Here is a 13,803-nt window from a genome sequence, read left to right as displayed (position 1 = left end):
TACATTTTAAGGTACTTAATCGAATAACATTGAATTTATTAGCAAATTTCAGTTAATTCAAGACCTTATTCGTACCATGTTGAATTAGAGGCCTTCCTTATCATCCATTTTAACCTTACCACTCGGACACTTGAATAAATGTTTTTTAGGGTACCAGCATGGAAATTTTAATTCACTCACAAACACCCCCACACATACATACACCCGTACTCACAACTGCGGCGTTACTCTAAAAAGAACTCCGACAAAGAGCCCTCTCGCTGGGCCCGTGGGGGGCTGCAGCGCCACCCACACGAGGAGCAATGGCCGATGATGAAGCATGACATGCGCATGGGTGTGTGAGGGCACTTTTACCAAAAGGAGAAATTGCCCCACCTCCACAGTGTTTCGTTTCCAACCTTTTTTGTGAGCTAAGTTTTACTCACGACTTCTTCTAGCGACCGCATTGGCCAGCTTCTACGTTTCTTTAGGAACAGTTACCCTTGAGTGATTATCAGTGCATGCAACTAGCCTGCTACTTTAGGCAGAGGGCCCCTTGGAAGATGGAAACCTGGGCACTTGCCCACTTTGCCCATGCCTTTAAATGGAACTCATTTTCAGCCCATCCTTAGGGTAGAAGACCCAATCCCTGCACATAGTAGGAGACATCCTCACAGCATAATGGGAAAATATTCTGTGTGAGTGCATCCCATTACAAGTGTAAATCCACTTTTTGTGAATTGCAAACGTGCATTTAGAGTGTGACCTAAATGTACACGTTCAAATAATCTATTTAATTGCGTTTGATTAACTAGAGTCGCTAACGTTTTGCTCCTGGATGCCATTTACTAATTCTGGTTTTGTGTTTTTTCAGATTGTAAAATCAAAAAGAACATCATTTGCATTTCGATAACTTTCATTTGGCTCTATTCATTGGCATGGGCGATCATGCCTCTACTGGGCTGGGGCCACTACGGGCCCGAGCCCTTTGGCACCTCTTGTACAGTAGCTTGGGATGAATCGCAGAACTCGGTCAGTGATTCGTCATTCATCTGCTGCCTGTTCGTCCTCTGCACCATCCTGCCCGCCGGGACTATTGTGCTGTGTTACTCCGCCATAGCCTGGAAGCTGCATAAAGTCTATCAGGGCATCCAGAACTGCGAGAGGATCACAAACTCAGCCAAGATGGAGCGCAAACTCACTCTGGTGAGTGCAGGTGATCGCCAGGTCGTGCATGCCAATTATTGTAAAAACTTACGGAAATATTACCTTCATCTTGTTCATTTTACAGAATTTTTTTTATTTGAGACTGTGATGCTGTGCTCTTTTCAATGGGTTCTTATGTGTTGTGCATAAGTAGAATATTTGTATATGGTATAACTGCATCTTGCACCGGGAAAAAAATAAGGGCTTATTTATGAGTGCCCTGCATCACTTTTACATCATGGAGGAGCGAGAGCGAAGTAGCGTCGCCCCATAGAAAAATGCCCCAGAGCAGCTGAAAAATAAAGTGGTTCTAAACTTTATTTATTACCATATTATTTCTCAGCAACCAAGGGTGAGGACGGGGCAGGGGAATTGCTGCTGAGCGATAGTAGGGAGTCGTGCACTTATGTTTAAAGGGTGCATGCCCCTTTTGCCGGCCATCTTGCAACGGCCAGCCAGACATGCACATTTTTAACTTCTCTAAGCTAGATGTCTTAGACAGATAGGTTAGAAAAATAAGAGGCCTCGCGTGCTCTTAAGAGCGCTGAGAGAGGCTGCTCCCTCCAATGCTGACACTTCTCTCATGCTGTTTAACAGCATGAGAGCAGCGCCAGGATTGGGTAGTGCTGTTTCCTGGGTCGCAAGCTTCGAGAAGAGAAGACACCCCAGGGAGGAGGATGTCATGAGGCAATTCAGAAAGGTAAGTAGCATTTTTTTTAAAATATTTTACTACCACCTGTATTTTGCCCACCCCACCACTCTAAATACATGCCAGCCACCACAAGTTCCACGTAAAGTGGTATATGCATGAAGCATTTCGATTTATGGAGCGACACAAAGCACCTTGTGTAGTTTAGGTGGCCTCACAAATCATTAGTAAGGTGACGCAGAGCAAATTGCTGAGTTGCCTTACTCTGTACCGGAAAGACGTTCCATAGGCTTTCCGGTTTGTTTTCTCAAGCAACACCCATGGAATTTGTCACTGTCCCAGATTTACAAAGTGATATGAACCTAGGGAAGTGGCAAATCGGTACATCTCCCGAGCTGAGGCATAACAAGGAAAAATATATTTATTTCTCTTGGTTTTTCCCTCTTTGCATCTGCCCCTTCTTGCACAAAAACAATCCTGCATGCAACGGAGGCACCCTTGCACCATGGCGCAAGAGTGCCTACATTGGTGCTAGGCTTCCATAACAGCGCCAGCACAGGGGGAAAGGACAGGAATGCACAGTATTGCTTAAATACAGTGTACTCAGTGTATTCCTGCCCTTTCACTTTCGCATAGGACAGCGCAGCAAGATGTCTTGCTGAACTGCCCGACGGCCAAATCCCACAAATAAGACCCTCCATGTAAGACTTTATTTCCTCAATGAACTAATGAAGCATGCTCCTCTTTGGTAGGTCTTGCTATAGGTAGCATTAGTGGCTGGCATGACTTCATATTACCACACAACAAAAGGAACATACACAGCACACTCACCATACAGACAGGAGATATAGATCAGAGTCTCGAGTAGTTGATTTGTTTAGGCAAGCCTGCTTCAGTCAATGGCGCAGTGAGCTGCCTTTCATGTTTTTGATCAACCATGGGCATATCGTAGATGTGGACATTTCCACATTACAATGGTAACTGATTAAAGTAGCCCTCTCAGACATGCAGCAGATGAGCTCCAGGGATCAGGTGCAGGCATTATATACATCAAGGTACACCCATCAGAGAGAAGAGCTATGGAGGTACATTTTCAGAAGCCCCTTGTGCTCACCAGCAACCTCCCTGTGTTTGTTGCTAAAGGGACTGTGTAGCCATCAGGATTGTGCGAACACATTTCCAGGCTGCTGCCTACGAGGGCCAGGGCTGGACTGGCCATAGTGGGCATCTGGCATTTCCCCAGGAAGCTGGATGGGTGGGGGCCAGTTTTGCAGCAGTGGAGGCTGGTTTTGTAACTGGGGGCCGGTTTTGCAGCGAAAGCAGCAGTGCTTCACACTTGCCCTCTCCACCCCCGCCGGGTTGGTCCGACAAACATGCCAGGGCTGCTTTGTGCTCCCATTCTGGCCGTGACAAGGGCCCTCCTGAATGTTGATGAAAGGTTGTGGTGCTTCTTTCAGAAATCTTAAAATTATCTGAAAAATGTCTGTGGAACAGGAACTGGTGGCAATGTAGACCTTGGAAAAGAACACAGGACGACTTTCTTTTCACTTGATGATTGTTTTAATGGAGGCTGTGTGGCTGAGATTTCTGGGAACAAGCACTCTTTTCCATTCTAGGCTGCAAGTTTCCGTGCCTGATTTACCATCTGCTCGCCGTCATCGTACAGCAGGTTTCTGGTATCTGAGTCTTGTTAGGGACATGACACCCTACACACATTTTACATTCCAAATCAATACATGCCAGTATCCTACTCTTGCACAAAAAGTACCATAACAATCCTATATGAGTAGCGCCGTAAGCAGAGACCCCAGAGAATGACTGGGCATGGAGTCTGATTTGCCCATCATGCCTACTTCACTGGGCCACGAGGGGAGCCACACGATGCTGTGGAAGAGGTAGGCCACCAGAACCAACTGTCACAAGATCAGTAACCCCCAGACGACCCACTTTACAGCTATTTCCAGAAAAAAAGCATCCCCTTTGCTGACCAAGGAAACTAGTACCAGTCTTGCACTAGAAACAGATGGTGTTCAGGGGCGCAGAATTACACTGGAAACCCAACCTGGCAAGAAGTTTTAACAAAGTGTCCTTATGTGGGAAAGTCAATAGTTCTTTAAAACAACAATATTTAAAATGGCCATATCGTAAAATGGCTTTAGATTATTGCTTCAAGTAAACAAGCATTTGCAATGCAATCAGTCTTGCCTTTGGGACCTTATACGTATTAAGTAATGCAGCACATTAGCCTGGGTGCTGAAACATCTACTGTTCTTTAACATGGAGGGAAAGTACGCACCAAACTGCATGACATGCCAGGTATGGGAACACATGGAGAAATATTGCCTTTTTAGGGGGAAATGGTATAGTCCAAAGCGCTGTTTTTAATATAAAATCACGGCCTTCGGTGGTCATATCACTAAAATACACAATTTGATTTTTTTTTTATCTACGGGTGCTTGTGGAAGACTATTTCTATGGACTGGAATCTAGAGAATGCTAAAGTGACTGGTATTTTACTGGCCTCTGCTGGTCGTGCTCTATCAAGAAAGTTAAATAGAGGCAGTTGCCATAACAATTAAAAAAAGAAAGTTCCTCAGCAGAAGGCAATTCTGGTATTTTTCTGACCTCTGCTGGTCGTTTTCTATCATGACAGTTGAATAGAGGCAGTTGAACGGAAAAAAAGTCCCTAAGTGGAAGCAGACCAGTCCTAGGGCTTATCTCCAGAGCCCACAAAGTCCATATAACTATATAATAAGTATATACTAAAGTATATACAAGAGGTCTGAATGCTCGACCTAAAAATATTTCTGGCAGTAAAAGAGAATGAAGTAAAGAGCAGGCATGAGTATCTCTCTTGATTAACTTCAGATGGTTAGACAGCCTGGTGGGTGCAGTGATGTATCAGTCACAGGGGGGTGGAGAATGCCTCTCTTGAGGTCGATGAAATTACAGTGGTTTCTTAACACCGGCGCTTATGGCAGTCTGTCACAAGGTGGCGCTGTCTCACAAATTTAGAGATGACCACAACAGCAGTTAATTATTAATTCAATATACATTAAAAATGATGATTAACTACTATACAAACCATTCTTATAGCTTTGGGGGCGTGAAATAGTCCGAATGTCACATTTGTAGGAGTGGGATGGTTAGTAGTTGTGTAGGTACTGTCATTAGCAGCATGGAAGTGGCAATGTGTGATGCAAGCTGCAGTGGCCCCATGACGAGAGCCCTGGCACTATTTGTTTTTACAAATTAAGCACTGAATTGAAATTAACAATATTGAATGGGGTGATTACAACACCCATTATAATTGCAAAAGAGGAAAAGCAAAATTTAGTTTGCGTGTTTCACCATATAAATAGTGAATAATAACTTTAGAGCCAATGGCAGACTGTAGGCGGTGGCACATTGACACAAGCTGCTGTCTGCTCTTATTCCTCTCCTAATTTTTCTTCCTCTTTGAGGTAGTTCAAAGATTCTCGTGGTCAGCACAAGGCCTGCACTAGATACTGATTTGCAGGAAGAAAACGGCTGTGTGCTCGTCTCAGACAGGGTCATCATCATTTTAAGGTGAGTTGCAGAGTTTCACCTATACTGGTGAGCTGCCGATATTTATTTTTAATTATTCAGTCCAAATATTTGTCACAAAAATACTAAGCATTTCTAATGCAATAGGTCTCGCATTTGCAAGAGTTTAAGTTATTGGCATTGTAAATGAAAATGCCTTCTATTTATCTGTTTTGATAAGTAACACATAAATAAAAGGCATTGTCATTTACAATGCCAATAGCTCAAACTCTTGTAAATGTGAGTCCTATTTCATGTCAAAGAAGCGTCCGCCATTGTCCTGGGCTGCTTGGACAGTGAAAGCGCGCATGGCGCACTGAATGTTGCAGGAAAATATGTTATGCCTGCAGTAGGAGAAACTCATTAAAGTAAATAGTACTTTCAGACTAAGAGGCCGATTTCGATGTGGTCGGAAACAGCTCTGACTCGTTTGGACCAGTTCCGACCGCATCAAAATGTCCCATTCAGATTCCTTTCCGACCGACCCATTATGATGTGGTCGGTCGGGAAGGAATGCGAATGGGCTCTCTAATAGCTTACAACAGGCTCGGAGAACCCGTCTGCCATTCGAAAAGGGGCCAGTAATCCCAAGAGCGACTATTTCCACCCGAGGGATTACATTGGTGGATTCCTACAGCCTTTAGCTGCCGGCCTTTCAGATACAGAAAGGCTGTCAGAATCCGGCTATTGGGACCCACAGCAGGGTCCCCATAGGTGCAAGGCCTCCAGATGGCAGCTGAGGGGGCCCCTATGATGCCCCCCGTTGATCCCTGCACCCCATGGAAGGCACCTTAAGAAGCCGGCCACGGGGTGCAGAGATGAACTGTACCTCAGCTCATTACAATGAGAGCATGCATTCCGGTCGAAATGCATGTTCCCATTGTAAAGAATAGGAGTGCGACTGAACAGTGTTCGGTAGCATCCTAATTGCTGATCTGGGACCGCCGATAGGAGGTCGTTTGGTTCCAGTTCCAGATCCAGATCGATGTCGGACGGACTCCAGTCCATCCGGTATCAAAATCATTCCCAAAATAAGACATGCCATGTAACAGAAGTAAAAAGCCCAGTCCTCATGGGAGGTTACAAATGAAGAGAAGGCTGTACTAAGGAGGGACTGCCGAATCAGAAGCCAAATGAGGCAGTCCAATGAAAAAAAGGGGGGGTAGTGGGCGAAGCTTCAAGTCCATACTTGAATACAGCATGCCTCGCAGAAAAAGGACAACAAAAAAGAAAACATGGAGACATCTAAACGTGCCAGGCATATGCTTGCAATAATACTGTTACATCAAAAAAGAAGAATAAATAATAAGTATTACATAACTTTTAATTGAACAGTAGGGTTGCTTCCATGCGGACAGGTGTACTTAGATCAGGTACAGAAACTCTATTCAGTTTTGATACACAGCACAGAAAAATGTGATTCTTATTGGCGAAAAGTAAAGGTACTATTGGCTTTAGAGTACTATAAGCTGAAGACACGGTCTAAATACACTAGGATGAATACAGAATGAAGAGCGAAGACAATAACTGGCAATGTAATGTATTGGCCTACCAATGTGCTACTAAGGGGCATTTCCTTCTATGCTGATGTGTCAGTGTTCTTAGGCAAAGTGCTGTCACTCAAACTGCAAGAGAGCCAATGGCTGAAGTGGTAAGAGGGTGTAGTAAATACGCTGTACGCTGGACTATAATTTGTAGCTTATATATTTATTGAGTCTCACAGAAGTAATGCTCACACGGTGAGTAATAAGTCTTGTCGCCAAAAAGTTGTAGTAAATGCGCTGTACGCTGGAGTATAATTTGTAGCTTATATATTTATTGAGTCTCACAGAAGTAAAAAGAGTGGACTCTCCTCTGTAATAGCTACCAGTAACTGACATAGAATAGAGATTACATAGTAGAACATAAGAGCAAGTACATTCGAGATAAGAAGTATGTTAATAAAAGATTCTTAAAGAGCGAGACACCATGTACAACAGAGGGCACAGAAGGAGAATAATTGACCAGACCAAAAGATGAAGGGGAATTATCCGAAACCCCTATATCTATGCCTATTTGTTGATACCAAGATTTGCAACCCCCCCCCCCCACAGGTCTATATATTATGCCACATTTTTGCATGCAAACCCGAAATAGGCTATAAATTACACCCCCATGAATTTTTAACCCCTTGCTGTCAGATGTTATTGAGTGAGATAATTATTGCATCCAAAACCAGGCCACGTGTACTGAGCATCTTAATGTTAGAGATTATGTGCAAAATCCTATGTATTGTAACTGATGTTTTTGGTGGTCACATGTCTTCATTCACAATTTTGTTAGGAAAAAGGCAACCATTTTGTAGCTTCCCCTTTAACAGAAACAATAGCCTTGCCCTGAACAACTTTCAGAACACAGGAGGCCAGCATGATTTCTAAAAGAGCTGAAAACCAGGCGTTCATGGTTATTAGGTCTAGACATTAGTCATTAGTCTGCTTCAGTGCTATTCAGATTCACTCTTTACCTACAACTGCACACAGCACGGGAAAGAGGTTCAGTCCACTTCAGCCATTGGATCCTTTCTGTGAGTGAAGGCTTTCTGTCCAATCACAATGGTTGTCACGCACACAGAAAGTAGTCCTCTTCACTGCGGCATGGTGCTTTAAAAAACCGTACAAGGTTTCATTAGTAGCTTCATATCCTGTGTTCTTCTCTGTGCGGTCTTTTTCCTTCTGCTAGCTTCTCATTGTCTGGCTGTCTCGCTCCATGGTGGACCACCTTTGCTTGTTTAAAACATGTCGGTTCACAATTAATTATCTTTTCATACTGCATCTCAGTTCAGGGTCCCCCCTCCGGCAGTGTCTGCTTTTTTGTCATTATACGTGTAGGTTTATCAGGCCCGGACTGGCCGTTGCGGGCACCGGGCAATTCCCCGGTCGGCCGCAAGGGTGGGGCCGTTTTTGGGCCCCTGGGGCCGTTTTTGTGACAGGGCCGTTTTTGCAGCAAAGCTGCAAAATCGGCCCTGTAACAAATTCGGCGGAAAAGCGGCCCTGGTAAAGAGCTTGGTGGCATCCCCTCCCTCCCCCAGGGGGAGGAGGGGGGGCCGGCCGAGCACTTTGCCAGGGCCGGTTTTGGTTCCCAGTCCGGCCCTGAGGTTTATAACGTTGTTGTCATGGCTATGCGCTTAGTTTTCGTGGGCAGCACACGTCAAGTCTCTGCACTGCAGGGATGCCACAATCAACTGACTTTCATTCACATACCAAGGCCTCTTTTTTACCTTTCGACAAAAGTAAAGAGTAGAGCTGCAGAAAAATCCTTTAATTGAATGCTCTACTCACGGAAGTTCCTCTTCTATTTCGGTTGCAATTCCCAATCTAATGGCAACTGGGTCGGACTGGCCTATATGAGAATCAGGCAACCCCCAACAGCCTGAATTGATAGGTCTGTGCGTCAGCAGTAGCCGGCAACATTTAAATATGGTGGGGCGCGATGATAAAAAAACTCACCATATGCATGTTGCCTTTGCTGAAGGGTCCGGCTGCCGTCTCTCTCTCATCCTGGCGCGCCCCTCCATCGGCGTTGACTACAGTGGAAGGAGAAGAACTTCCTCTCTTGTACAGCGCGAAACAAGCCAATCCTGGAGCTGCAGCAGCTGGAGCAGGCTAACCCAGCGCTCATTTTGAGGCTGGGGGCCTGCGTCTGCAATCCCTTTGCTTTTTTTCAGCTTTGGAATTGCAAGCTATAAAATGCCCGTGTGAGATTGGCTGGCTGTAAACAGCCAGCCAATCTCACATGCGGACTGACAAGGGCTGAAGCAATAGTGCAATTGCATCAATCAGCCCCGTCGCCTGCTCTTGCTCTGTAACAGTGTGCGACTGGGACACATTCATAAAACTGTATTTTTTACCATTTTATTAATGTGTGTGCCTGCTGCGCACATAGCAGGGGGAATATGTTACAGTGAGCCGCATCTAAACAAAGGGGCGCAGCCACGTTAAAGTTAAAGCAAGCATGTGGCTATTTTACAAAAGAAAACATTTGTTTGTGAAAGCACTTTAGCAAATGAAAAACATTTATTTGTCAACTTCACAAACAGATGTTTTGTTTTGTAAAACAGCTCAATACCTTGCTTTCACTTCAATGGTGGCTGTGCCCCTTTCTTTAGACGCGGCTCCCTGGAACCTGAATACAGCGAGCACCGTTTAAAGAAAGGGGCATGGCCACCATTAAAATTAAAGTACAGTATAGGGCTCTTTCACCCAAAAATTTTAAAAAACAAAGGTTCCGTAGCGTGGCCTTTAAAGTTAAGGCAGAACGAGCGGACAGAAAAATAAATAAAGAAGCGTGCCCGCTATAGTTAAAACAGACCGGCCGCCATTACTAACAAAAATATAAAAGCATTGTAGGAAAGCACGACCTGGGTGGATTAGTGGAAAATCATTAAAGAAAATAGTGCTCACAAACTAGATGAAGCAGAATGTCTAACAATACAAGTAAAAAGTCCAGTCCTTAAGGGAGGTTACAAATGCAGACAAGGCAGTAGCAAGGAGGGACTAGTAAGCCTTTTCATGAATCAAAAGCAACGATTTAGAAAGGGCAGTAACAGGAGCCAATTGAAAAGATGGGTGGGAAATGGGCGGAGCATCAAGCCCATACCTGAATAGAGCCTGCCTTGCAGAGCAGCTCATGTGCTTCCCAGGCTTGACCTACAAAAGTGGCCCACATTTGCAGAGTGCGCCTTTTCGCCAAACACTGATTCAGTGTTTTAAGAAGGGGAAGGGTTCTCTAAAAGAAGCATGTTTTCTTACCTTCACTGAGATAAAAAAAAATGCAAATCTTGCCAGGACTAATTGTGCACGGACTTGTTCACAATGGTGAACCACGCCTGAATATAAGTGAGGCACTTCTGCTCAGGCCCCCAGACCCTGCTAAATCTGCATTCATTAATGGGCTGGCCCAGAAAGAGACTGGGAATGACACCTCCACCCCGTTGGAGAAAGGGAGGTATAGAGAACATCTGTGTTGGACTTGGCCCTTCTGGTAGGTTCACCCCTGAACTTTTTGCTTTTTATGGTGACCCAGTGGTAGTGATTTTTGGCTTCTGCGCACTTTCACTGTGTCCCAGTGTAAAGTGCGTGCGCACTCTGAGTGCATGTGGTGAGATTGGCCTGCCCTCCCGTAGGAATGCATGGGGAATGTATGTGTCCCTGGTAGTTCCTGATGCGTGGGGTGTGCAGGCTCGAGTTTGGTATGTGCGGACTCGTGTGATTAAATGCTGCGTGATGATGTGTGCGGCGTGAATGTGTCTAGTGTGGAAGTGCCACTTCTAGAAGTTGGTGTGCCTGTGCAGTGAATGTGCTGGCTTGTGATTGGCTGGAGCTGTCTGGTGTACCAGGCTCCAGGAGTCTGGATGGGTCTGCCCCAGTGGTGAATGGGAGAGCTGCATGTGTGATGGCTGGGGAGGAGTGCACCTGGGACCTGAAGAGGGCTGGGCTTTCCCCACCCAATGCTGGCCCCGCCCCCTCTGGTGCGACTGATGACCCTAGCCTGACTAGTGAATAGGAAGGGTGGCTGAGCACATTACAGTGCTCCAAAACCAGCTGCGACTGGTTTTTCCCCCACCCTGCACACCGACAAAGGATTTACCTGTATAAAAAGGGGCTGTGTCCCCAGAAATGTTGTTCTCTGTTCCTGATCCTGACTAGAGGGGGGCCTGCTCCTGCGGGGCGCCAGGAGGACCGCCACTAGGACTGCCTTCCTGCCTGGAGGGCCCAGTGAGCTGGCCCCTGGGCCCAGCCTTGCCCCCCCCTGCCTGCTAAAAGGAACTTTTGCTGAATTGAAGGACCTTTGCCTGGACTGTTGACTTTGGTTCGTGCAGCGCTTGGGAGCGCTGTATTTGTCCCACTAGCGCTTGGGGAGCGCTTTGCTGTGATATCCTTTAGCCCCTAGCGCTTGGGAGTGCTCTCTTTGCGTGGCGTCAGAGCAGGTGCCCTCCCTGCCGAGTTGTCGCAATTTGTGGAGATTTGTGCCCTACACGGGTACCCTCCCGCTTATCCCAAGGAGCCTACCCCTCGTTGTGACCCCTGAGATCGCCGCCGCAGCCCCGGGGCAAGAGCAAGTCGAGGGAGCAGCCGCTGACGTCACCCGGGAGCCGCGCTGCCATTTGAGGAGGCTGCGGGAGGCTCGCCGGGCGACTCGCGCTGTGATTGGCCCCCAAGCAGGAAGCAGACGGGAGCATACCCAGTGCCCCTGCGCCGAAGAAGGAACGCTGCCGTCCCCCCCGGGGCTCCCAAGAGCGAGGGAGAGCCCCGGAGAGCGAGAGGATTGCGGGGAGAGGAGAGTCCCGAAGCGAGAGGAGAGCGGTTGGAAGTGCAGGCAGGGCTCCGGTGCTGAAGAAGAGCCCCGCACTGCTTGAAGGAGACCGGCAGAGTTTCCCACCCCCGCAGAACCCGCGAGGTCCCGGTGAGTGCGGGGGCAGTTTCTTTTCACTTAGAGCGGCCCCGGTTGACAGAGGGCCGTCCCGATGGTAGTGGGGCAATAGTTCCAGTCCGTGTCCCCCGAGTGGGACTCCACCGTTGTCTGGCCATTTGTAACGAGCCCTGAGAGGCTTTTGGGGGCATAATTTACTTCGAGTTCCCCGAGAGGGACTCGGACGTCTTTAGGGGCATTTTTCTTTAGTGGTAGAGCGGCCCCGGAAGGCAGCGGGCCGCTCCCACCTTGCCTCACCTTTCGTCCTCGAGCCCAGAGAGGCTTAAGGGCATTAATAGTTCGAGCCGCAGAGGCTCTTGGTGGCATATTTTCACTACGAGCGCCGAGAAGCTCCAAGGGGGCTTTTTCCTTGGTTGGTAGAGCGGCCCCGGAAGGCAGCGGGCCGCTCCCCCCACACTGGGCATTGTTTAGGGCCACGAGGCTCGAACGTTGGCCCCATTGTTGCTACAGCTGCCCAGCACTTAGTGGGCAGCTGCTCCGTTTAGGCCCCCTGACATTGCGGACACAGGGCGTCCCAGCCCCAGAGAGGCCAGTTGGCCTGGGGACAGCTATATGTTTTGGCCTATGTGATTCCTGCGCAATTCTGCATTCCCTACACCGCTGAATGTATGCATCATGTGTAATGTTTTTATGCCTACACCCCTAATTGTATTGTGATGCTTAGGTGGTTGTTCTTCCTAATATAGCTATACTAGTGAGTTCCTGGTTCCCTGCGTAATATTTTCCTAAGGTGGTTAGGGTTGCGTAGGTATTACTTACCTATTACCAGTGATTACTGGTTGTGTGCTCTATTTCCTATTTTGTGCTACAGTAATTATTATTCCTACAAAGTACTAATTCCTACAAGTATCCTAGTTCTAAAAGTGCTTAGTCCTGACAGTGTTCCATGTGGCCCTGTCCTGTACATATATCCCCTGTAAATTCTGCCCGTGCCTGTTGGCACATTGTAAAGTGTGTGTTTTTATCTAATGTGTTTGCTACAATACAAAGGCTATTTTTATATATAACCTTGTGTGGAGTTTCCTTTGTGGTGGGCCTTGGGTGTTGTTGCTGGGTGCGCGCGCAAACACTTAACCTACATTGCCTCCGGGATAAGCCTTACTGCTCGCGCCACGTTGCCTAGAGGGTGAGCAGGGGTTATCTTTGGCGTGTAACTCCCTTGCCCTGACTAGAGTGGTGGTTTCTGCCTGGCTTTGGCGCAAGCCTTAGCCAACCGGAAATCCCATTTCTAACAATCTGCCTCTGGAAAGGCTGCTCAGGACCCCACTGGGCCGCTAGCTGCAACTGAGCAGCACAGACACAGCACAAACCACGATTGCCAAAAAAGCAACCCACAGCTTTAACTCAGATACCGCTCATCGCCCATTGCCAGAGTGCTCACCTTACCAATCTGAATCATGCAGTCTTCCATTATTAACAATGCACTTATACAGCATGTTTTCACAAGTTCAAAAGGGCCCCTATTTCCAAACACGGGCTACATTTTTACCCATCTAGTTTACTAATAGGGGCCACTTTTATTTTGATGCCCAGGTACATTTTTTGACACACAGTCTGACCCCGTCTGTCACACTCCCTCTTGAAGCAGGAGAGAAATCCTATCCGTATCATTTGCAATCTCTGAAGTACCTTCTCTTTGCAGATTGCACTGGCCAACCATTTGTAGGTAATGTGGCAATCACCAGTTTGTGTTTGCCCGTCTAAATGGCGTTCCTGAATGTTTTTTTTGCTGACAGCACCACAAAACACCTCCTCACTAATCCACCTGGAAATGTTGGCATTTTCTAGTCTTAGCCTGGGAGCTGGGATTTTAAGGTTCAGGGTCTTCATGCATTTGAAAGTCCATAGTAGAAAACAAAACAGCAGCCAGCGGTCGAAGTGTGTGGAATTGGAGGGGCACGACGTGCCATATTTTTTAAAAATGAAATACCAAT

At 46.9% G+C, this 13,803-nt stretch overlaps 1 protein-coding gene across 1 annotated transcript in view; it reads left to right on the top strand.

The window, feature by feature from the left end:
* Window positions 1-13,803, top strand: part of LOC144762433 (opsin-5-like) — a 330,284-nt gene that overhangs the window by 270,768 nt on the left and 45,713 nt on the right. The window contains exon 3 of the mRNA XM_078647613.1: window positions 854-1,185. Within this exon, the coding sequence (XP_078503739.1) occupies window positions 854-1,185 (332 nt within the window). The remainder of the gene's footprint in view (window positions 1-853; window positions 1,186-13,803) is intronic.

Source organism: Lissotriton helveticus, chromosome 6 (genome assembly GCF_964261635.1).
Source record: "Lissotriton helveticus chromosome 6, aLisHel1.1, whole genome shotgun sequence".
NCBI lineage: Eukaryota > Metazoa > Chordata > Amphibia > Caudata > Salamandridae > Lissotriton > Lissotriton helveticus.
The sequence above is the reverse complement of the archived record's forward strand: the minus strand, read 5'-3'. Positions and strand labels throughout refer to the sequence as shown.